General features: G+C 46.1%; 2 protein-coding genes across 7 annotated transcripts; both read left to right on the plus strand.

The window, feature by feature from the left end:
* The first annotated feature begins 1,591 nt into the window (after positions 1 to 1,591).
* On the plus strand, positions 1,592 to 7,096 carry LOC310694994 (phospholipase A2-like). Of its 2 annotated transcripts, none has more exons than XM_083478953.1 (4): positions 1,592 to 2,915; positions 3,584 to 3,758; positions 5,124 to 5,251; positions 6,807 to 7,096. In XM_083478953.1, the coding sequence occupies exons 1-4, from the start codon at positions 2,882 to 2,884 to the stop codon at positions 6,926 to 6,928; spliced, it is 459 nt and encodes a 152-aa protein (XP_083335079.1). In that variant the 5' UTR covers positions 1,592 to 2,881; the 3' UTR covers positions 6,929 to 7,096. The 2 variants fall into 2 exon arrangements, with proteins under 2 accessions (XP_083335079.1, XP_083335080.1); XM_083478954.1 differs by having other exon boundaries at positions 3,602 to 3,758.
* Positions 7,097 to 8,212: 1,116 nt separating this feature from the next.
* Positions 8,213 to 18,134, plus strand: LOC310694958 (uncharacterized protein). Of its 5 annotated transcripts, none has more exons than XM_083478876.1 (7): positions 8,213 to 8,386; positions 12,226 to 12,454; positions 13,493 to 13,604; positions 13,820 to 13,938; positions 14,048 to 14,124; positions 16,098 to 16,202; positions 17,918 to 18,134. In XM_083478876.1, exons 2-7 carry the CDS (start codon positions 12,230 to 12,232, stop codon positions 18,075 to 18,077), a joined length of 798 nt encoding a protein of 265 aa, XP_083335002.1. In that variant the 5' UTR covers positions 8,213 to 8,386; positions 12,226 to 12,229; the 3' UTR covers positions 18,078 to 18,134. The 5 variants fall into 5 exon arrangements, with proteins under 5 accessions (XP_083335002.1, XP_083335004.1, XP_083335000.1 ...); XM_083478878.1 differs by having other exon boundaries at positions 14,048 to 14,095; XM_083478874.1 differs by lacking the exon at positions 8,213 to 8,386 and adding an exon at positions 11,203 to 11,231.
* The last annotated feature ends 445 nt before the right edge of the window (positions 18,135 to 18,579 follow it).

The raw sequence follows: 18,579 nt of genomic DNA on the forward strand, positions 1-18,579 counted from the left end.
GTAGAGTAATGGGCGGCAATGATGGATGCTCTGTCTTACGTTGGCATCCTGATCAAAAATCCAGCTTCTAAGGTCATGTGGGCTAAGGGCTAAGTAGTTCTCCATTTGAAGATTATAAGCCCTAAGCTTAAGGTAAAGGGACCCCTGACCATTAGGTCCAGTCGTGACCGACTCTGGGGTTGTGGGGTGATTTATGGGCAACCGCGGACAAGGCTGCATCTTCCCTTACACTGGGAAGAAAAATTGGAGGCTGATTTACTCCCATATCAGCCACTTAATTACCTCGTGTGAGCTGGAGAGATGGTATTGTCGGCCATCTTCCAAGGCGCCCCTAGCGGAGCCCCCGCTTCATTTAAAGATTTTCAGAGACTTTGAGACTAAAGATTTCATTTTGTACTTGTTATGGTTTGAAGGAATTCTATAAAGATTGTCTGTTGCGTAGGTACATGGTCATCGTGTTGCCTAGACATTGCTGCCTGTGATTCCTAGCAAGGAATGTTCAAAAACATTGCTGCTTTCAAGCATGGAGGAAGAACATTGCCATCGTGGATAGTTGATCACCACCTCATCCGTGAATGTTTCTCATCCATGAATTTTTCTCTTCCACTTTTTTGGTAATTTTTCTTTCAGTTTTTAAGAATTAGACCTATATACTTAAGTACATGATACATTTGTCTTTTTTTTCAGCTTCCCACTCCATTTTCCATTTTATTTCTCCCCCTCTGCTACACAACACCTTCTGCATCTTATTCCTTCCCATTGATGCTGTGTTTTCCTAATTCCTTCTGTTGCTCATAGTCCTAATCTTGCTCGTCAGTACATCATATTTTCTTAAATAGTCTGAAAAGGTCTTCCGTTCTTTCACAAAGCCATCATTGCTAGGTTCTCTTATTTGGGCCATTCACTTTGCCAATTCTGCATAGTCCCATTGTCTTACTTATCCGTTCTTTGGTGGCAACTTCTTCCTTCCATTTTTGTGCACAGAGAATCCCAGTGGCGGTCACTCCCTCTTGCAGGAGTTTTGTCTGTCTTGAACCTTTCCACCTTTCAGCTTCAATGGATGGCCCCAAGTTCCAGAGTTATGAGAGATGGAGAAAAGCTTTCCTCTATTCACTTTCTCCACCCTGTGCATCATGTTATACACTTGATACTAGACTAGGAATGAGGAACATGTGGCTTCCCAGATGTTGTTGGGTTGGGTTTAGCTCAGTGGAAGACCGGGGGGGGGGCTGGGTGCAAAAGTGCCAGGATAAGCTTAGGGCTTAAGCGACGTGGGTGGCGCTGTGGGTTAAACCACAGAGCCTAGGACTTGCCGATCAGAAGGTTGGCGGTTTGAATCCCCGTGATGGGGTGAGCTCCCGTTGCTCGGTCCCAGCTCCTGCCAACCTATCAGGCGGGAAGGTAAACAGCTCCGTGCTCTGCTCTGGTTCGCCAGAAGCGGCTTAGTCATGCTGGCCACATGACCCGGAAGATGTACGCCGGATCCCTCGGCCAATAAATCGAGATGAGCGTCACAACCCCAGAGTCGGTTACGACTGGACCTAATGGTCAGGGGTCCCTTTACCTTAAGCTTAGGGCTTATAATCTTCAAATGGAGTACTACTTAGCCCTTAGCCCACATGACCTTAGAAGCTGGATTTTTGATCAGGATGCCAACGTAAGACAGAGCATCCATCATTGCCGCCCATTACTCTACTTGGTACCCCCAAATTAAGACCCATCACTCAAGGCCCCATTACCTTGAGACTCTGACCTTCCCACAACTACGCAGGACCTTTGCAGAACTAAAATTCTAGCAGATGCCCTCGTCATATTTAGAGGGGAGATTTCAGGAAATTCCCCTTATGGATCGCAAATGTATATCTGGATGCAATCAGGTAGAGGACATTACACACTATCTGCTGATTTGCCCCCTGTATACAATGGCCAGAGCAAAATTTATGTGACCAATTTTTAACTGGCTTCCGGGTTGGTCCTCACAGGAAATGACAGTTGAACTCCTAGCAGATAAACATCTATATATTACACACCAAGGAACCAAATTTGCACTGGCAGCCAAGAAGCAGCGTTCCAGCTATGTGAATGCACTCCAGTCTTAAGTCTCAATGTTGTAAATTTCTTTTCATGTTGTAAACTGCTACAGGTTACATGTATGATCTTAGAGGAAAGTTCTCCTTTTATTCTCTCTTGTCCGTTGTAAAGGCTTTTGGCTATATACAATAAAATTGACCACCTGCTTTGTGTGGAGAAGGCCTAAGATTCAGTCCTTGGCATCACCAGGAAGGATAAGGAATATCATTTGTTGGACTCTGAGCGGTGGCTGCCAGTCAGTGTAGGTAATAAAGCACTAGATGGACCAATGGTTCAGTGGTAGAACATCTGCTTTGTACACAGGTCCAATCCCCAGCAACTCTCAGGTTGAAAGGATCTCAAGTTTAGCAGTCCTTGGAAAACCAACTCCCAGGAGATGTAAGCAACAGTATGAACAATTTTCTCTGCAGTTGTGGGTGGCCCCATATAGCAAGCATGGGGAACCTCCAGCCCATGGGGTAACTTAAGCCCAAAAGGAGTCCCATTTTGGTCTACAGAGCTGTTACCCACCAGCACCCAACACACAGTGCCCCAAAAGTTTAAAACAAGAACATTCTTCTGTGGGAAAGCTGATAGCTAAGCGGAGTCCCGGAAAATAAGATGGCTGGCTTTCAGGTGGCCTTGGTTTAATCACAGATCACCTGGGCAACACTTATATAAAGGTAAACATGCACAAACCTCCAGGTATCTTATCTTGAATTTTGCTGGGGACCAAGGTGAAAGCGAAGGTATAAAGAGGCCGAACGCCCTACAGGAAAACCCTTCTTGCGAGGACTTAACAGCCGACAGGATGAACCTTGCTCGGTTCCTAATCTTGGCATCAAGTAAGTTGTGGCTCTTAAGGGATGAATGGGTGTTCCTACTGAAACGGGAAGTGGATATGCTGTGTTGGGGGCAGGGGATAAATTCCTTTATTAACTGGGTTCCCTCTGAAGGATGCTTCTTGGTTAACAATTCATGGTACCTTTGGCACACCACCTCTGTTGCCTGGTGTGCTCCCTTGACCAGCACTGTCGTGTGGCTTGCCAGCACTCGGGGCAGGCAAATCGCCAACACTGCAAGAGCGACCTCCTACCAGAGCCAAGCAGGGCTGCATTGCATCACCTGTCCAGCTGTGCAGAGGGGAACACAGCCGGCTGATGGAGCCCTTGGCAGGCGAAACCCCCTGACACAGAGAGGAGCACTGGGGCAGGTTGTGCTGGGGTTGCCCCTTGCCCGCCTCTCCCATCCATGGGCCTGATCTGTTCCCACCGTCCAGGGAATGCAGCACACCAAGTGAGGAGCGAGCGAGTGCTGGCTGGCTGGGTGGTCATTCAGTGAGGGGCCTTGGCATGCTCCAGCTTGGAGACCGAAGGGCAGCCTGGCCTCAGGAATGCACCCTCAGGGTGGGGTTTTACTTTCCAGCTTGCGTTTAGCAGGCAGGATTATGCTTCAGCTCTCAGAAGCCTGGGAAATGCCAACCTAACCCTAACCGAACTCCTCTTGTGGGAAGTTTATGTCTCCTTTCTAGTCGGCTCAGACACGGCCTCCATCCCTCGGAACTTGTTGCAATTCCACAACATGATCAAATGCACCATTCCCAGCAGTGACCCACTGAAGGATTATGCAGACTATGGTTGCTACTGTGGCTTGGGGGGCAGCGGGACACCGGTCGATGAGCTGGACAAGTAAGCCAATTTCTCATCTTTGCCCTCTGCCCCCCTGTCCCCAACGTGTTCCAAGGCTTTGCACCTCCTAATTTTATTAGGGTACCTGCAGGTGGTCAGTATTTTGCAGGAGGGGTTTAAAAACATACCAGAACTTCAGTTTTCTACGCTTAAAGTAGACTCTACTGCAACAAATCTACCTTTAAAAATTTGCTCTATTTGGGGCATACGTTGCACTTAAGTTGGGAGCTGCAACTACAGCAGAATGCTGAAGCATGGTTGCTGGCAGAAGAGAGGGCTTGTCAGCATATAAAACTCTGCTCAGTGTTATGTACTGTACTGGTTGCTCATTTTCTACCAGGCCAAGTTCATGGTGTTACTCTTGTGGGAAATGCAGCCTCATATAACTAGCATGTTTAGTTCGGGTTAATGCATTAAGGGGTTAAGACCACAGAATAAGCTGTTGTTGCTAGACTTGACCAGGTCACACACCCTCTCACCTCCTGTGGGCAGTTAGGAAAGTTTTTTTTCTTTGCCTTCTTTCTGTTGTTTGTTCACATCTACTATGTGAAGCCTATCAGAGAGGATGTCTGAGCTTGACTGCTCCCAGCTCAGAAAGTGTGTTCAGAAACATTTGCCATATTTTGTAAACTTAGCCTTTTTACCTGCATTTTTCTGGCTGCTGCATGGAAAAGCACATGAATTTGACCTTTGAAGTTTGTAAGTAAACTATTCTTTTAAACTTATCAAATAGTGTGGTCTCTGTTGTTCTAAAGGGATAGAAAGGGCAAGCGCTGTATACAAGTGACTTAAAAATGGGATGTTTAAAAGGTCTAACAGTGTATATTCCCGCTCTTCACTTTGCTGTGTGTTTTTGTGTTTTAAAACCTCTGCTGTGGCTCTCTCTTATTGGAGGGTATTCTGCCCCACATTTGGATCTAGTGATCTAGCTACATACAGCAACAACTATTAGTATATAAAGCCTTTAACCTCTTGGAACCAGTTTACCTGCGAGATCACCTTACCCTGATACTGGTATGTGCCCACTTGACTGCTTCGATCTGTGGAAGTGCCACTGTTAGAGATGCCACATAATACCTGTTCTGGAGTTGTATTAACTGAATCTTTTAGTGTGGCATAGAATGTTGACATGTGTTTCAATATGGCCTTTTACCTTATCCTTGATTTGAATTGGTTTTGAGTATTTGTTTTTAACTATACTTACTGATTGTTGCATTGTTTTCTTCTGGTTAAAGTGGATTGGTGTGCTTTAAATGGGTGCAGTGACACTGTCTAGAGAAATCAACGAAATCAACTGAACAAGGCAGCTCCTAAGTGTCTCCCAAGCTCGTTAAATCAACTCGAATGTTTCTAATTTTCGAACAGGTGCTGCCAGATCCACGACCAATGCTATGGTGAGGCCAAGAAGCATTCCGAATGCAAATTCCTCATAGACAACCCTTACACCAAGACCTACGCCTACAGCTGTTCAGGCAGTGATGTCACCTGCAGCGGTAAATGCAGCCTCCACCCTGCTTTGGCTATGTCAGTGGGCCTAGTTCAGCTTTCTCTCCACAAGCCTCCAAATTAAATCCCCAGTGTCTTAAATCAGGGATGGACACAGTTCCTGGCCATCTCGATAATGCTGGACTCCCAGCATCTCCCCCTCCCAGCCAGTGTGGACAATGGTCAGCAGGTGTTGGGTTGACATCTGTATGTTTACAGGGCTTTATTTTTCAGCCAGAACTTCTGGCGTCTCCCAGGTGGGCGCCTTAGCCATTATAAGAGAACAAGGGAGGCGTTCATAGTGAGTTCCGGTACCTCTTTTTCTATAAAAATAGCACTGGTTGCAGGTACTCCATCCCAGAGTTAAACAGGTGGCTTTCAGAGAAGATTGGACAAATTCAGGGAGGAGAAGGCTATCAGTGGCTACTAGCCAAAGTGACGATGTTCTGCCTCCATGGTCAGAGGTAGCAATGCTTCTGAATGCTAGTTGCTGGAAGCCACAGGAGGGAAAGGGCTCCTGTGCTTGGATCCTGCCACAAGCATCTGAATGGCCATTGTGAGAACTGGATGCTGGACTATTTGGGCCTTTGGTCTGGTCAAGCAGGGCTCTTGTTAATAATAATAATAATAATAATAATAATAATAATAATAATAATAATAATTTATTTCTTATATCCTGCCCATCTGACTGGATTTCCCCAGCCGTTCTGGGCAGTTGCCGACAAAATATAGCATCAAACATTAAAAGCTTCCTGGAACAGGGCTGCTTCCAGATGTCTACAAAAAATTCTATCGTTGCTTAACTCTTGACATCTGCCAGGAGGGCATTTCACAGGGTGGGTGCGAGTACTGAGAAGGCCTCTACCTGGTTCCCTGTAACTTCACTTCTCGTAGTGAGGGAACCACCAGAAGGCCCTCTGAGCTGGACCCTGGTGCCCGGGCTGAATGATGGGGGTGGAGACGCTCCTTCAGGTATACTGGGCCATTTAGGGCTTTATAGGCCAGCACCAACACTTTGAATTGTGCTCGGAAACGTACTGGGAGCCAACGTAGGTCTTTCAGGACCGGTGTTATGTGGTCTCGGCGGCCACTCCCAGTCCCCAGTCTAGCTGCCGCATTCTGGATTAATTGTAGTTTCTGAGTCACCTTCAAAGGTAGCCCCGCGTTTATGTTCAGTAGTGGAGCTTGTGAGAGATCTCAGTCAAGGAGAGTAAAGCAGATGCTCTATAACAGAGCTACAAACCTTTCCCTAAAAACAAATTAGGATTCTAGAATTTAGGGTTCTTAAAAAGAAAGAAAGAAACTGAATTACGGTAAATAGGAAGCTGCCTAACACTGAGTGAGACCATTGGTCCATGTAGTCCAGTGTTGTCTGCACTGACTGGCAGTGGCTCTCTGGGATTTCAGACAGCATTTTAGGCAGGGCATCTCTTACAGCCCTACCTGGAGATGCCAGGGATTGAACCTGGGACCTTCTGCATACAAGGCAGGTGCCCTTCCACTTGGCTAAGGCCCTTCTCCCAAGAAGTCACCCAGTTCATACTTGGCCTTTTCCTGCTTCAGATGACAATGATGAATGTGCGGCGTTCGTCTGCGAGTGCGACCGTAGTGCGGCCATCTGCTTTGCAGGGGCTCCATACCAAGAGCAATATAAACAGCTGGACACGAGCAAACACTGCAAGTGATGTTTGTGCTACAAACCATCCAAGGCCCTCGCCGCTGCTTCTCACGCATGATGATCCTTTGGCGGACAACTGGAGAGATTGAGACAAGGTCAATACAGCCGTTGTGTGTTTTCTACAGCAAAGGGATTGCTTCCTGAGTCATGAATAAAATAAAAGCAGGCATTAAAACTGTGTTTTATCATCCTCTGCCCCCTGCTGTATTTGCAAATATTCAGCTTGACACAGATGTCATGGTTTCCACACACTCTGCCTGGTATCCTTGGAAAGTGGCCACTTTATATCCTGGCAAATTGTGGACAGTCAGCAGTTCATCAGATGGGGAAGAAATTTGATTCATTTCTCCAACATACGTAACGGTGAAACGATATGGGAGCCGAACACAGATGTCCTTTGGAAATTTGCCCTTCTCCAAATTTTGCAGTGCAGTTCATCAGCCCAGTAATTCGCAGAAATAAAATAAAAATTCAAGCATAAAAATGATAACCACATGCAATAAGGCATTATAGTCATACCTTGGTTTTCAAAGTGACCGTTCCGGTTTATGAACTATATTTGGAAGCCGAACGTCCAATGGGGCTTCCACGGCTTCCAATTGGCTGCCGGAGATTCCTGTAGCCAATCGGAAACTGCGCCTTGGTTTCCAAATGTTTTGGAAGTTGAACAGACTTCCAGAATGGATTCCGTTCGACTTCCAAGGTACAGTTGTATATTGTGGGAAATGGCTTTGCCAAAAATGTATATTGGGCAAAAATAGAATTAAAAATTAGAATATTAGGAGAAATTCCCTGTAAAATGCTGGCAAATTTTCATGAGGACTTTAAAAGCAATGCTAAGTTGACAGAGCATTCGCCTTGCATGTAGAAGGCCCTAGTTTCAATCTCCAGGCAGGACTAGGAGAGACACCTATCTAAAACCCTGGAGAGTTGCTGCCAGTCAGTGTAGACACTGCTGACCTAGATGGACCCAATGGTCTGGTTCAGTAGAAGGCAGTTGCCTTATAATATTTGCGAACCCCAGTAATTTGGTCGTTGTGAGAACAGGATGCCGGACTAGATGGGTCAAAGTGCAACAGTGCTCTCCCGGCTTGTTATTTCAACAACTGGTACTCAAAAGCGTGAAGATAGAACATAACCATCAAGGCTAGCAGCCATTGATAGCTGGTGCTGGGAATGATGATTGGCTGCTTTTGATCTGTGATGCCACAATTGCACAGCTGGAGGCAACAATTGGGACACGTAAGGGATTGGCTCATCTGCCTCTGATGTCACAATTCCTCCTGAGGCTGGGAGCTATAGGGCATCAGAGCAGAATGGGTTGCCTTGCAAAGCTGCTCTCTACCAGCCACCTCAGAGTCAAAACTGCACCTCCTTTCCTGGCTAGCTGGCCCCAAGCATCAGCTACTTGGCTACTGCAGGTCTATAAAAGCCTTTGGGAATAAGTAACACCTGCCAAATAGAGGTACCACTTTAGTTAGTCGTTTGCCTTAGCGGAGTCACTGCTTCCGCTGTAAGGTTTTGTCTGTAATCCTGCACACACTTCGTGGGGAGTAACTCCCATTGAACACAGAGGGAGTTACGACTGAGTCTTTGCCTCTTAAGAATATAGGAAGAGCCTGCTGGATTGGGCTAATGGCCCACCTAATGTCCAACCAGTTGGTAGGAGGAACCTCAGCCAATGAGAGGCATGGGCAACTAATTCTGGTTTTCCGCCTCACCTCCCTCCCTGCTGGGTTCTCAAAGGAGCAACACCAGGGGTCAGCAAACTTTTTCAGCCGTGGGCCAGTCCACTGTCCCTCAGACCATGTGGTGGGCTGGACAATATTTTTCAGGGGGGGGGATAAACGAATTCCTGTGCCCCACAAATAACCCAGAGATGCATTTTAAATAAAAGGACACATTCTACTCATGTAAAAACACACTGATTCCCAGACCGTCTGCAGGTAGGATTTAGAAGGCAATTGGGCCGCATCCGGCCCCCGGGCCTTAGGTTGCCTACCCCTGAGCAACACTAACGCCACCTTCACACCATGCATCTAAAGCACTGTGATGACATTTTAAACAGTCATGCCCCCCCAAAGAATTCTGGGAGCTGTAGTTTTGCTAATGGTACTAAGAGTTGTTAGAAGTCCCCTGTTCCCTTCACAGAGCTACAATTCTGTGGTTTAACAACCAATCCCTCTTCACAGGGAACTCTGTGAATTGTAGCTCTGGTAGGGGAATGGGGGGGTCTCCTAATAACTCTCACCACCCTTAACAAACTACAGCTCCCACAATATTTTTTTTTTTGGGGGGGGGGAGCAGTTTTGCCTATTTAAGATGGCATCGTAATGTTTTAAATGCATGGTCTAAATGTGCTCAGAGTTCTCTGCTATTACTAAGCAAACTTTTGCTAACAAGAACGTTTCTTACATAAGTTCTGTTGCATATTTTCAGCAGTAAATAATAGACAGTAATACTAGCCTCAGTCCAATAGTTATAAAGCATTTTGTAATGACACCCATTTTCCTGAACTCGGCTGACCGAAATTTCCTCCTTACCCTGCAACTCCACTGCATGTTATATAGAAAGAGCTTATTTCTTGCTATCCTTTCCAGCATGGCAGATTTGTAGTCGTATATTCCGCTCAATAACTAGGGACTTAGATAACATCGTAATATAATTTCCAGAGCTTTTTCCCTGTATTTTTTGCTGGCGCTAACATTTTTAAACTAACTCTTCCACTTTCCGTTCCAGTCTTTCTTATCAATCTGTACATTCGCCGTTTCACATTCGTTCTGATTGAGGTTGCAATCAAAAACCTGAAATGGGAAAAACTGGACCCCATGACAAATACGTGATTGCATTTAATGTGCCTAGACAGCTGTGAAAGGCCCTGTTCCAGTTTGCAATTGCTGCACACGGGGAGGGCCTTTTAATTCTTCCACGTAGACCATAGTCGTGATCAACCCCCCACACCCCACCCCCGCAAAACCTGAAAGCATAAGAATCCAAGAAGAGACTGATTACTGGATCAGCCCAATGGCCCATTTTGCCCAGCATGCCCCAATGTGAAATCCACAAGCAGGACCTACGCACGACAGCACTCTCCCCTCCAGTGGTTTCCAGGAACTGGCATTCAGAATCATACTGCCTCAATGGACAGAGCCAGAGCCCCCTCCTCCCAGAACCCCCCCCCCCAAGAAGCTCCACTCCACCTGCCCCTCCACTGCTGTTATTTTTCTTTCAGATACGGTTGTCATGGAATTCTACTCAATATTGATCCAGAGCAGATTCCAATGTCTAGTTAGCAGAGTAGCAACTTAAACACATTGCAGGATTCCCCAAAAATAGATAAGAGGGAATTGTATTTCATCCAGCAGAACTTTACTGCTACTGAAGGCAAATGAGCATAATGGTCACAAATCCAATGCGTTCAGGACTGGCACTGTCCATAAGAAATCCATTTGCGGCAGACTTAAACTTACAAGAACTTATAATAAGTCTAAACCTTAACACTAAGCATACAGAACACCACACCAGAAGGAAAAGAGAGAAAGTTAAGACCCAGGGTCCTTCTGGCCTATTATTATAGTCAAACAATCCACTGGGTCTTCTGCTTTTTTCATTGAACTTTATGAGACTTCCATTGAAATCTACAATTTGACACAATGAATATTATACCCTATTTATTCAAAAGTACAGCCGGCTACGTCTTGTGTGCTTATTGAATCTATTATTATTATAGTCAGCATGATCTTCACAGAAAGCGATAACAATCAGTTTAAACCAGCTGTACTCAGCTTCTCTGAAGGAATAACCCAGGCTTCCTCAACCTCGGCCCTCCAGATGTTTTTTTGGCCTACAACTCCCATGATCCTTAGCTAGCAGGACCAGTGGTCAGGGATGATGGGAACTGTAGTCTCAAAACATCTGGAGGGCCGAGGATGAGGAAGCCTGGAATAACCCAAACATCACGAACCTTCTGCTTGCTGCTTTCACACAGAGAAGCTTCCAGAACCCTCTTGAATTAATTAGAATAGGAAAGATCTCTACACATCAGACCCATACTTTCTGTAATGAGAAATGCAAACTGACAATGGTAGCCTGTGGGACACAGCTCACCGCTTAGAAATATACTTTGCCCCTTCTGTGACCCCTGCACACCCCACAAAATTCATTTCTTGTGCTGCCATTGACCGTCTCCAACCACAGAGGCAGAACATAGCCATGGGTTGCCTTCCCCTCCATTAATTTTTGTCTAATCCCCCTTTAAAGCAATCCAAGTTGGTGACCGTCTCCACATCTCCAAGAATGCACACAAATAGGTATATATGTAAACAGCCTTGAGACTGGGAAATGATATATAATGAATTGAAAAAGATGTTTAAAATAACGTTTGTAAAAAACAAACCCAGAAGCTTTCCTTTTTGGAGATTATAGGAACAGAACTACACAAACTGTATAGAATGTTATTTGCCCAAAAATGGAAAGAAGAAGTCCCAGAGAAAGAGGAATGGATACAAAAACTTATGGAATATGTGGAGATGGCAAAACTTACCTGAAAAATAAGAAATCAAGATAACAAACTTTTTATAAAATAATGGAAATGGTTTATTTAATATTTGCAAATAAAATGTAAACAGATCAGAACGTTGGATTACTGTAATAACCTGCAGTTACATAAGAGTATATATTTAAAGTACATGAGTAAATGAGTAAATTAAGTTAATTTGGACCACAGGTATGAAATTCACGGCATGTAATGCCTTAAGAGAAAATTTAATGAAAATGATTTATAGGTGGTACATGACACCAGTCAAGCTTGCAAAAATTTACCATTTGCCCGACAATAAATGTTGGAAATGTAATGAGACTGAAGGTACATTCTTTCACCTTTGGTGGACATACCCAAGGATTAAGACATTCTGGGAGATGATATATAATGAAATGAAAAAGGTATTTAAATATACATTCCTTAAGAAACCAGAGGCCTTTCTCCTGGGCATGGTTGGCCAATTGGTGCTAAAGAAGGATAGAACTTTTTTTATGTATGCAACAACAGCAGCAAGAATACTCATCGCGAAATATTGGAAGACACAAGATTTACCCACCAGGGAAGAATGGCAGATGAAGTTGATGGACTACATGGAATTGGCGGAAATGACTGGCAGAATCCGAGACCAGGGTGAAGAGTCGGTGGAAGAAATGTATAAAACTGAAAATCATAAAAAAAAGAGTGTGGAAGGCGATTACTAAAATAATAAATTACTAAATTACTAAAATAATTAAAATCAAGAACTTCTTTACCTTCTTCTCCAGGGATATGATGGAGACCTTGGGTGAATTTGACAACGAATCCCCGCTCTACGTCTCTTTCTGCAAGCGGATTTCCCCAGAGGATTTTGAGAAGCAATCTCTGACGTACACCCAGAAATCCCTGCAGGACCTTTATGTCAAAATGGAGCAGAACCCAGGAATCTGCGAGTCGATTGTGCGCAAGAGGAAACAGCTGGAGAGTGAGGAGGCGGGTATGGCGTCCTACTTGAAGGTAAAGCTGGGGGCACCTCGAGATGTCTGGGAAAGAGGTTCGAGAGAGAAACGAGAACGAAAGAGGCAAGCCTCAAAATGGAAGTTTTATGCATTTTGAGGCTTGCCTCTTTTGCGCCTCGTTTGTATTTAGAGCTTCTCTTTCTCTCTTCATAGTAAACCGGCTGCTTCCAGACATGGATGATTCAGCACAGTGGAGGCTAAACCCCAGTTCAGGGTCCTGAGATGACTCACCTGAGCCCAACACATTGTGCCAGTCGAGTGTTTAACAGCAGTATTTTGCATCAAATGAAGTCTCTCTCAGAGTGCCACCCCATCCCAATAATCCACTTGAGGGAGGTTGCTAATATATACAACAAAAATTGAGTGTATTCCGTTCTTAGCCCTGCATCTAATCTCCACACAAACCCACCAGGCTGGGCAACCCCACCTGACAGCAAGTGATTGACAGGGGGGGTTGTCCAACTCACCTGTCCTGGTTAGCCTGTGGAGGCAGCAGTATTCCAGTACGTTTCCAAGCACAATTCAAAGTGTTGGTGCTGACCTTTAAAGCGCTAAACGGCCTCGGTCCTGTATACCTGAAGGAGCGTCTCCACCCCCATCGTTCAGCCCGGACACCGAGGTCCAGCACCAAGGGCCTTCTGGCAGTTCCTGCATTGCGAGGTGAGGTTACAGGGAACCAGGCAGAGGGCCTTCTTGGTAGTGGCGCCCACCCTGTGGGACGCCCTCCCACCAGATGTCAAGGAAATAAGCAGCTATCTTATCTTTAAAAGACATCTGAAGGCAGCCCTGTTTAGGGAAGTTTATAATATTTACTGCTGTATTGTTTTTAACACTCGATTAGGAGCCGCCCAGAGTGGCTGGGGAAACTCAGCCAGATGGGCATGGTATAAATAAATAATAATAATAAATTATTATTATTATTATTATTTTATTATTATTATTATTATTATAGTAGTGGTGACAGGTCAGGATAAGTTTCTCCAGCCCTGCCATGGTGCCCAGCCTATCTTCCACCCAGCCAACCCTTCTCTTGCAGGCCAAGATCTCTTCACTATTCAAACACAGCAACTCAATGGAAATGGAGGAGATTCAAGAAGAGGTGGAACAGCTGAAACGGGAGATGCAGAAGGCCAGCAACTACGCTTTTGGTTGGTCCTGCCTTCCTCTAGGTAGAAGGGCTGGGAAGGGGCTACTCCTGGACTTTGCTCCAGCCAGGAGGGGCTATGGACATGCCATGCCACTAAAGACATGGTTCCTTCCTTTCCGAGGAATCCTGGATTCTGGAGTTTATCCATCGCAGGACAACAACTCCCGGCACCAGTACTCCAGTAGTAACAAACTACTTTTTTTTACTCCTTTTCAGCGGCCAAGAGGGCATCACAGTTGGAGAGACGGGCAAGGAAGACCATGCCAGGCCAAGCCAGGCTTCCGGAGCAGGCTATTGCAGCCATGCCCAAAGTCTTTGGTCCTTACCCAAAGCAGGTTTGTACCAAGATGCTTTGCCCGCCCTCATCCCCAGTAGGAAATCAACAAATCTGTCCATTTTGGTGGACTGGGCAATAACAAGTCTTCCCTCTCCACCCCCAAACAGGCAGAGAGGTTGACGGGTTCTTTGAACGTGGACTTGAAGCAGCCCCAGGTTGGCATATCACCAGTCAATCAAAAGAGGTGGGAGCTGATTGAAGGGCAAGGTGGGCGGGGGGTGTGTGTCTCAAAGTGGCAAGGCCATCCCACAATGCATGGGTGGGATAGAGAACGTTAAGAAGCCGTGTTTCCCAAAATTGGGTCTCCAGCTGTTTTTGAACTACAATTCCATCATCCCTGACGACTGGTCCTGCTAGCTACGGATGATGGGAGCATAGCTGTCAACTTTTCCCTTTTCTTGCGAGGAATCCTATTCGGAATAAGGAAAAAAGGAAAACGTTGACAGCTATGGATGGGAGTTATAGTCCAAAAAGTCCCAAATTTGGGAAGCATTGTAGTAAAGTGGGTTTTGGGGTTTTGTTTTTTTACAGAAACTTTGACAGGCCTCATGCGGTAAAACAATACCATGAAGCATTCGTGGAGGCAGACCATAGCCATTGTGGCTAGTGGCCTCCTCCAGCCCTCTTTGAAAATCATCCAGGTTGGTGGCCATCACCAACTTTTTTTCAATGTTGTGAACCGCCCTGCGATCTTCAGACCAAGATCTACAACTCAGCAACAAGTGCAAACGAGACTGGTCTTCAACGGGCGCTTGGAGGCAGTGGTGGGCTGGATGCAGCGGTGGCTGATGTCAATGGGGACTGGTAGGGCAGAAAGCAGGGAGCCCAACAGTAGGTGGCGCCAGAGCCGATGAAAGGCAAAGCCAGCTAGTTCGAGTTTTGTCCCCATCCTCTTCCCTGCCGAGTTATATGAGGGCAACACTGAGACTGAGGAGGAAGAGGAAGCTGAACGGACACTCCCAACCCCTCCCCTGGTAGTTAAGGAGGAAGGCAGGCAGGTAGGGGTTGGAAGAGAGCAGATTGAGGTTGGTGGGGCAGCACCCTATTCACCCTACAAGTGGACAATGGAAGTATGAGAGGTAGTAAATGTGACAAAATTAAGTACAGTGGTACCTCGGGTTAAGTACTTAATTCGTTCCGGAGGTCCGTTCTTAACCTGAAACTGTTCTTAACCTGAAGCACCACTTTAGCTAATGGGGCCTCCTGCTGCCACCGTGCCACTTGAGCACGATTTCTGTTCTCATCCTGAAGCAAAGTTCTTAACCCGAGGTAATATTTCTTGTTTAGCGGAGTCTGTAACCTGAAGCGTCTGAAACCTGAAGCGTATGTAACCTGAGGTACCACTGTAATCTTAATCCAGTCAAGGGAGTAATGCAGGACTTTATTCATTGAAAAAAATGGAATTTATTTATTATGTACTAGCTGCTATGGGCCCATGTTCCTTGGGAATTCAAATAAACAAACAAACAAAAAATCTGTGCAGTTTTGATATCGGTGGTTAAAATCAGTGTAGTGTTGAAAGGTTCGGTGGTTAAAATCAGTGTAGTGTTGAAAGGTTCAGTCCACCATCTTGATTCAAAACAGTGTCCAATTGGATTCAAACAAGGATGAAAACCTGCTCCTTGCAAAATTTGATTATGATAACTTAATATATCCAGATGCATAGCAAGCAAACAACTTCCCCCGTGTAGCAAAATGCAAGAAGATATCCAGCTGTTTACACTGGGACATCAAATGTTTTTATTCGGACAGGCCTTTTGCCCCTAAAAGGGCTTGATCTGGCTGTTGTTAAGTACGATGAAGTTTGTTCAGCCCCTACTATTTTACCTGCGCATGGCTCTGCATACACCATGCACAACACCCACAAGAACTGTGGGAACCACAGCTGTCAACTTTTCCCTTTTCTTGCGAGGAATCCTATTCGGAATAAGGGAATTTCCCTTAAAAAAAGGGAAACGTTGACAGCTATGGTGGGAACTGTAGTTTGTTTGGGTTATTGTTCTATAATGGGGAAAAGACAGTTCACAGGATACTTTGGGGGTAATTAATATGTTTTAAATGTGCTTGTGTGGATGATGGTCAGCCACCTTGAGCGCCATTTGGTGGGAAAAGTGAGACATAACACAATACCGAACCATTTCCTTTCTTCGTTTCTAGCAGTACAGTCGACTTGCATCCTGTTATACTGAGCCCCGGTGGCTGCCGTTCCTCATTCCTGGTTAGCAACACCTTCAGCAGGGCGAAACCCTCCACTTTTCCGAGGTAGAGTTTCTCTTTCGAGGTTGTCCACACATTCATGGTCCTCACTCCGCCTGTGCAAGGAGGTGTTTTGTTTGGAAAGTGGGCACAAAGAGCTGGCCTGTGTGGCATCTCTGAGGCGCTTCTGCTAGAAAAATCCCATGGCCTTGAACCAGGCCCTAAATCAGGGGTCGGCAAACTAAGGCCTGGGGGCCGGATGTGGCCCACTGGGCTCATTAATCCAGCCCACGAACCTTGCGGATCCTGCCGCCCACTCGGTCAGTCCCCACGCTAAACCGGCATGACTTTGGATTGGCTGCCGGAAGCTCCTGCAGCCAATTCGAAGCTGCGGGTGCCAATCCGAAGCCGAGCAGGAGGAAGCAGCGGCAGCGAGGAAGCTGCCTCCGCCGCCCAGGCCAGCAGCATGGGCTCTGCACCCCGTAGACCCCTGGCCGAGGCAGAGGATGACGCTGCCAAAGACGAGGCGGTGGCAGGGGTCCTTTCGGGGGGCAGGGTGTGCTTTCGGGAAACCAATATGAAACCACAACAAAAGCTAAAACACATTGATATCCCTAAAAAGCAGTCTTTAAGAAATCCACTTTAAAACAGTTGTTTAATTAATACCACTTGAAACAGTCATGGCTCCAACCCACAGAAGAATCGTGGGAACTGTAGTTTGCAAAGGGTGCTGATAGTTGTTGTTGTTGTTATTTATTAAATTTGTATACAGTGATACCTTGGTTCTCGAATGGCTTAGTTGTTGAACAAATCGGTTCCCACATGCCACGAACACAGAAGTAAGTGTTCCAGTTTGCGAACGTTTTTTGGAAGCCAAACATCTGATGCGGCTTCCACTTGAGTGCAGGAAGCTCCTGCAGCCAATCAGAAGCAGCGTCTTGGTTTTGGAACAGTTTCGGGATTCGAACAGACTCCAGGAACGGATTAGGTTCGAGAACCTAGGTACCACCGTCCTGCCCTATACGCACAGGTCTCAGGGTGGTTACAACATAAAATCACAATATAAAAACACAAAATACCATATCAAAACACAAAACTGGGGATTAGAAGAATTCCAACACCCCATCACAATGCTACAATTTCCAGAGTAGTCCAACTAGCAATCCCTCTGCCCAGGGAACTCTGGGAATAGTAGCTCCGTGAGGGGGATAAGTGTCAGGAGTTCGGCCTACACTTGAGTAGGACCCTGGTAGAGACACGTGCCCGACTGGCATGTTCTCTCCCTCCTGGTCTTTCGTTCGGGAGCTTCAAAAGCTTTCTTCAGCCCGAACATCACAGCGACCAATGCCAACCCACAGCAGCACAGTGGGTTGTGCTGCAGAGTCTTTGCAGGTCATGCATGACAGACCTCAGCAACTCAGCATTTTGGCTAATCTACTTTATTTACGTATAAACACATGTATAAATAGCAAAGAGAAAAAAAACAAAGGACAATAGTCCCACTTCACACAACACAGTAACACAAACATCCTGTCTCCGTCACTTCCCACTGTGGAGTCAAAACATGCACCGTCATGTGACAGACAACAATCCCATGACTGCAGTCATGGAGCAGGAATTCTAATGAGGCTCAGCAACCTGAACGGACGGCAGCTCCCATGATTCCTTGGGGGGAGCCATGACTGTGTGGTTTGAGTGGGGTCTACGATGGCAGCGCAGACGCGCCGTCATCATGAGATATTAGGGATTCCTCACGGGGGCAGTTTCTCTTTCTCTTCCAGGACTGCTGACAACGGTCCGACTGATTCTATCCAAAGCGTCAGCCCAGCCAGCACAAGCTCAGTTCTGAACGCACCTTTGCCGGCCCAGCCGAGAGTCAGAAAAGAAGACACACAGGATAATGAAAACCCGGGCCCCAGTTCCCACCCTACGGGGGCCTAGATGTCTCTTGGTGTAGTGGAAGATGCTAAGCAAATGAAAGTTCAGTGCATGATCCTTTCCCGTGTGGTGGTTCTGATGTCCTAACACCTCCAGAGGAGGGAGGGAGAGACAAAATGGCTAACCAAGCTCGCATCCCATTTAAAACACTGTTACACTACTTTGACAGCCATTGAAGATGTTGGGGACCATAACTTGTTAAGGGTGTGGGGAGCTGTAGCGCTGTGTGGGGTGGATGGGCAGATCTGTCCATTTTGGCTCCTTTCTCACTTTCCCAGTCTTCGGTTGTCTCCAGCTTTCGGCATTCAAGCTACAATACCGAATGAACCACATAAACTGGATCAGGGTTTTTTTAAGCCGGAACTCACCAGAACTCAGTTCCGGCACTTTTCAGGTGGGATCTACAGTGGTACCTCGCAAGACGAATGCCTCTCAAGACGAAAAACTCGCAAGACGAAAGAGTTTTTCGTTTTCTGAGTTGCTTCGCGAGACAAATTTCCCTACG

This window comes from Podarcis liolepis, assembly GCF_965112155.1.
Source record: "Podarcis liolepis genome assembly, chromosome: 15".
Classification (NCBI taxonomy): Eukaryota; Metazoa; Chordata; class Lepidosauria; order Squamata; family Lacertidae; genus Podarcis; species Podarcis liolepis.